The sequence below is a fragment of the Tiliqua scincoides genome, chromosome 4, assembly GCF_035046505.1.
Source record: "Tiliqua scincoides isolate rTilSci1 chromosome 4, rTilSci1.hap2, whole genome shotgun sequence".
Taxonomy (NCBI): domain Eukaryota; kingdom Metazoa; phylum Chordata; class Lepidosauria; order Squamata; family Scincidae; genus Tiliqua; species Tiliqua scincoides.
Window position 1 is genome coordinate 140,942,767 of NC_089824.1, and position 5,808 is coordinate 140,948,574.

At 48.3% G+C, this 5,808-nt stretch overlaps 1 protein-coding gene across 1 annotated transcript; it reads left to right on the forward strand.

Moving 5' to 3' along the window:
- Positions 1–4,058: 4,058 nt before the first annotated feature.
- On the forward strand, positions 4,059–4,853 carry LOC136648469 (transmembrane and ubiquitin-like domain-containing protein 1). The gene is given in 3 exon segments (XM_066624581.1): positions 4,059–4,157; positions 4,414–4,717; positions 4,720–4,853. Coding segments are annotated over 3 exon segments (537 nt in total).
- The last annotated feature ends 955 nt before the right edge of the window (positions 4,854–5,808 follow it).

Sequence of the window (5,808 nt, forward strand, 5' to 3'; positions counted from 1 at the left end):
TCTTTGTGGGGCTGCCCCTGAAGACGGTTCGGAAACTGCAATTAGTGCAGAATGCGGCAGCCCGTGTGGTCACTGGAGCTAGGCGGTTTGACTCTGTCAGTCCGCTTCTCCGGGGGCTACATTGGCTGCTCATTCGTTTCTGGGCCCAATTCGTTTCTGGGCACCAACATTATGGAACTTCCTTCCCCTTGACTTGAGAATGGCTCCCTCTCTTGAGAGTTTTCGGCGAGGCATGAAAACACTGCTGTTTATACAAGCCTTCTGATTTTTGGCCTTCTTAACATTTTTATACATCTTTTAGTTTTTTACAGGCTTGATTCCTCTGTGACTTGCTCTTTTTATTTTGTCTTTTAATCTGACTACTGTTTTTATGGCCTCTGTTAATGTGTTTTTAAATGTTTTTATCTGCTATTGTGTTAATTTATGTTTTTTAAATCTGTTTTTTTTTTTTACATGTTGTTAGCCGCCCTGGGTCCCTTTAGGGAAAAGGGCGGGATACAAATAAAGTTTATTATTTATTATTATATTCTCTTCTTCATTTAACCAATGTCTGTCCAAACAGAGCTATTTGCAAGCGTTCTCTCATCCATAATCACTTAAACCTCTGTGCAACTGGTCTTACATGCAATTCTGTACCTTTTCTTCTTTTCCTGTATCTCTTAATGTAATCTATATCCTTTTGGAAAACTCTATGTCATGGTTACTGTTAGCCTAATTAAAGGTATTTTGAGATTGACCCAATAGCAGAGAGAACCATTACCCCAAAACAGTCATACATTGCACTTCGGCCTCTCAAGTTATAATTTCCCCCAACTGAGTTTAACTCCAGGCCAGGCGAAGCTGAACCAGAGATGGTGTGTATCACTGGCATGCCTGGGGGGGAGAGTTGGGGGAAAAAGTACCAGGGCACACCCATGGGATGCTGCCAAACCCCTCCCCCTACCACCCATTTTTTAAAAACAGGCCTTTCCAAGGCCTTTTGAGGGCCGAGGAGACCATAGGTGGCCTCTCTGGCCCTCAGAAGGTCTCCAGATGTGCCAGTGCGGGGTGCGTGGTGGCATTTTGTGATCCTGGCCCCAAGCAGCACAGGAGCCAGGATCCTAATTGGTGTGTGTTTACAGGTGTATCGGTAAATGTGTATGAGAGCTGTGATGGCAACATGCTAGTTCACTGTGGGTTAATATAAATGCACACGCATACACACTACACAGTTTACTACAGCCCTAACTAAATTGCATGTCTGATTGAAAAAATGTGTATATGCACAGCGTTACACACAGTTTTATGTCGGCTGCAGTTAAGGCAAGTAACAAATGCATTCCTTTCACCCAGAAAACGAATTATCTCTATTGCTTTTGACATCGTTAGCAATTACCTCTTACTTGCAGGGTTTTGTTTTGTTTGCTTTCTTTTAGCATTCATCAATGCGAAAGCAAGCCGCATTGCCGTTGATGGACAGCATTTGTGTGGCACGAATCTCCTTTTTGGAGTTCCTGTTGAAAAGTTCACTGTGGCCTTTATTCAGATTTAATTACCACCACTCAGAATTAATACCTTATTTTATTGCACTAATGCAACCTTAATACTAGATGTAAATTTGGTATGCTAACAGGGTGTACCTAGCTCTTTTAATTAATCTGTCTAACCTCAACATGCGGCTTCAAATTTATAAAGATCAATCGTTGAACTATCCCTTGAATGCTCACAATAATTGGCTTCTCCACCACATGAGTTGGCTTTCCATTGTGCTGGGGGTGGACTAAATGTTATAACATGTCTTGACCCAAGTGGAGAGATCATCCAGTTCCTGGGAGCACAATCCTAACTTTATCTAGGCACAGGCAGTAAATAACCTACCAGGGATCAATATTGTCTATGTGTCTAGCATAATGTCGATAGAAACTAAATAGGAGATTAATATCGCACTGATAGCTGCTGGTTCTTCTGTCTGAAAGTTCCAATGCACAGTTGAATGCATGATTTGGATTTGTTTAAAGGTGATAGGACTCTGTTTTGGAGGGATCAAATGCCATTTAGTCCAGGCAGGGCCAGTCCAAAGCCATGCTGGCCCTCTCTTACCTGGCAACTATCTTCCCTACTCCTCCTCTAGCTCCTCCAGGAAAACAAAGAGGGAAAGAGTGGAAGAGGAAGCTTGTAAGTGGGCTACAACGTCTCCAGCAAACTAGCTCAGGGCTCCCCAAACTCCATAGTTTGGAAACAGCCCACCATTTCGTGAGTGACGCTTACTGTTCTGCATTCCTGTGGTAAGCCCCACCTGGAATGAGGAGGGCGTTTTTGGGACACAGTGGTTACCAGTTTCCTCTTCCTTGTTGTTCCTGCCTTCATTTTCCTTTCATTGTATTCCACCACGTTTAGACTGCAAAATCAAGAACCTGAAAATGTTGCGACTGAAGGTGACAGCTATGCAGGCTGTCCTTATTTTGCATCTCTGACAAATTAAATAACTTCATAACAGTCTCTCTCTCCCGCTCCCCCCTCTCAAGTAAATAAAGTGAACAAAAGCACATTAATTACATTGATTTTTCCTGGCACTTCACTAATTACCTTTCTCTGTTCCTGAATGTTTCAGTCAGTCCTGTGATAACCTCTCCTGTTTTGGGTTTGTTTTTTTCCCCTCTCCCAGACAGATATCTCAACCTGCTATGGCATATTCAGCACAGTGCCCAAGCTAGCTGATTGGCTTGTATAGTATCAATTTTGTTTATCATAAATTATAAGCAATGGCTCTGGGGACTATGCACACTGGCATTTGTCCTGTGAAGCCTCGCAAACATAACTGGGCACGACAACGTTGTTTATTTACTACCTATCAGTGAATCACTGAAAAATGATCTCAAATTTTGGTCCCCTTTATATCGTTATTAATAACAATAATTAATAATAAAAATATTTATATACTGCTTTTCAATAACAAAAGTTCACAAAGTGGTTTACACAGCAGGAAGAGAAGGGCAGGAGGAGGAAAAGGGTAGATCCTGGCAGCAACATCTTATGCCAAGATCCTACCCCTCTTTCCCAGGCTTTCCTGCTCCATTTTTCTCCTTGGATGTACACCAAGGAAATGGCTGGCATAGGTCCAAGAAGACCCCATAGGGTACCCCATATGAAGACCCCCATATCAGACAGCCTATAGGGAAAGGAAGTAAAAAGTGGCTTTTCTTACCTCCTGCTGTCTGGTTCTCTCTCCCCCACCCGCCCCCTGGTAACAGTGCAATGCTCCATTAGCATGGCTGTATTAGTGTTAATGGTGGGGGACAGGATTGGGCATTATTCACTATGCCAGCTGTCACGTGGGCTCTGGAATTAGAGGTGGATACCTTTCTGGTTAAATTGCCCCCCTGAGTTCCTGGTTCCATTCTGTAAATAGTTTAGCTTCCTAAAACGATCACCAGAACACTCTCCTCCTCCAAGCTTCAGTCTGGGGGACATTCCACTTTATTTATTTTTATTTATTTATTTCACATATTTATACTGCCCTTCCTCCAAAGAAGTCAGGGCGGTGTTCACAGCTGCTCCCCTCATTTCTGTCCTCACAACAACCCTGTGAGGTCCGTGAGGCAGAGAGAAAGTGACTGGCCCAAGGTCACCCAGGAAGCTTCATGGTTGAGGGGGTATTTGAACCTGGATCTTCCAGGTCTAAGTCCACCTCCCAAACCACTACACCACCCTGGCTTTTCAAGTGATATCACAAGACGCGCATCTGAATTGCAGCTCAACATGTACAAAGTATGTTTGCCCACTGATTGACAGGCTCTCAAAGCTCATCACTGCTTATAAAGTGCATCACTAGTATTTCCTGAATCTAGCAGTGCACACAATTTGTGAGCACTGCAATTATTTTGGCCCTGCGCTCCGCCACTGGCTCAGGCGCCCGGGGCCCCTCCAGAGCTGGGCGCGCCTCGGCAGAAGCAGCACCAGCAGCAGTCAGGCCAGGCCAGGCCGGGCCGGGCGCCAAGCAGTCCGCGGCCCTGGGGGAGGCGGCCAAGGTGCCCCGCCACTGCCCACCAGGGAGGGCTGCTAAGAGCTGCTCCTTGGCCATGGCCCTGATCGAGAGCATGGGGGATGAGGTCACCATCCTCTTTGGACTCCTGCTGGTGCTTCTGGTGCTGGTCCTCACCTGGTTCTCCACACATACGGTGGAGTGGGGGACCCACTCCTGGTCACCTCCCCCCCTCTCCCCACAGGCTGGCTGGGAGCAGAGGCTCTGCTGGATGACAGGCAGATCACACAGGTCTCTGAAGCACTGCAGGCCAAGGAGGGGGAGCTTTCCACGGGGGCAGAGCCAGACGGACCTGGTGCTGGCAGCCTGTCTGTAGACCTCCGGCACAGGATACAGTGCCCCTTGCAGCCCCCTGGAGGCCCAAGTGCAGGAAGCCCTCTGACTGACATACACTCATCTTGAGACTGAAGTTCCTGAACGACATGGAGTGCATGGCTCGGGTGCACCCCGAGGACACAGTGGGAGCTCTGAAGAGGACTCACTTCCCTGGCCAGGAGCAGCTGGTACACCTCATCTACCAGGGACAGCTGCTTCTGGATGATGTGCTAGCTGCCCTGCACCTCACCCACAACAGTGTGATGCATTGCCACATCTCTCAGCACAGATCACTACCTGCACCCACTGGCACACATGCCAACGCTGCCAATCTGGATGCTGCACATGCTGCCCTCAACGTGGGTGGCCTGATGGTGCCCCTCTTGTGCTGATGCTAGGCGCTCTCTGGTACTTCCAGCTGCAGTACCACCACATTTTCACTGCTATGACCACCACCTGCCTGGCAGGCCTCACTCTTGTCTTCAGCTTCGTGGCCTTCACTGTGTACCACAGATAGTGCCTGTTCCTGTGTCCTGGGACAAAGGCTGCCTCCAAGCTGCTGTGGGAGCTCACCACTTTGGGCCACGTTGCTGCTGCCCCCCCCCGGGGTGGGCTTTGTGCCAGCCTTCAACTGAGAGCACCTCTACCACCAAAAGAGCAGCACCTGCCTCTTTCCAGAGGAGGGAAAAGCTACTCAACAGATGGCCAGCTGTGGCCACCAGATTCTGGAGTCTTCAGCGGCTCTTTCTCTGACTTCTACAGGTTTGCATTTCTTGCAACTACTAGGCTTGCATCTGTATCTCCTCAGACGGGAGGGTCCTGGCAGTTCCTGCCTGCTGCATTAGGTCCAGCATCAGTGGGCCAATTGGGGGGGGGGGTTCCTGGACCAGAGTGGAAGTTCATTTCCATTGGCCAGGGGTGCTCAAACAGCAAGAAATAGGAGGAGTACTAGCCGGGCAAAGGTGCCTGGGCTGCTAGGCATGGGGGTTGGAGAGAATGGGGGTTGTCCTTGTCTGACAAAGCAACCCTTTGAAGAGGCTGAACTCCTGTGGAGGAGGGGTGGCTGGAAGAGGAGGAGCAATGTTGCTGTGTGATTTACAGCAGTTCTTTGAGGTGGCTTTCAACAAAGGCTGGAGGAGGTTCTCCAAAGTGAGTTCACTGTAACCTCTGTCTGTCTGCCTGCCTAGGAATTGCCTGTTGCAGGGGCAGCAGGAAGAACGCAGGGATGGCTGCCTAACTGCCCTGCCTGGGAGCCCTCTTGGCCTCCCAGGGCTGCCTGCACCTAGCTTTTGATGGACAGGTTCCTGGTGGTGAGTCTTACTCTTGTTTTAAAGATATCCAGTGGCTGTCACCACATTTTGTAATTTAATTCCATAAATTAATTAATGCCATGGGATCAATCCGAGAAGTCACCAGCCAAATCCAGGATCCACAGCTGAGAGCCCACTTGTTTGACTCCATAGTACTTCAGG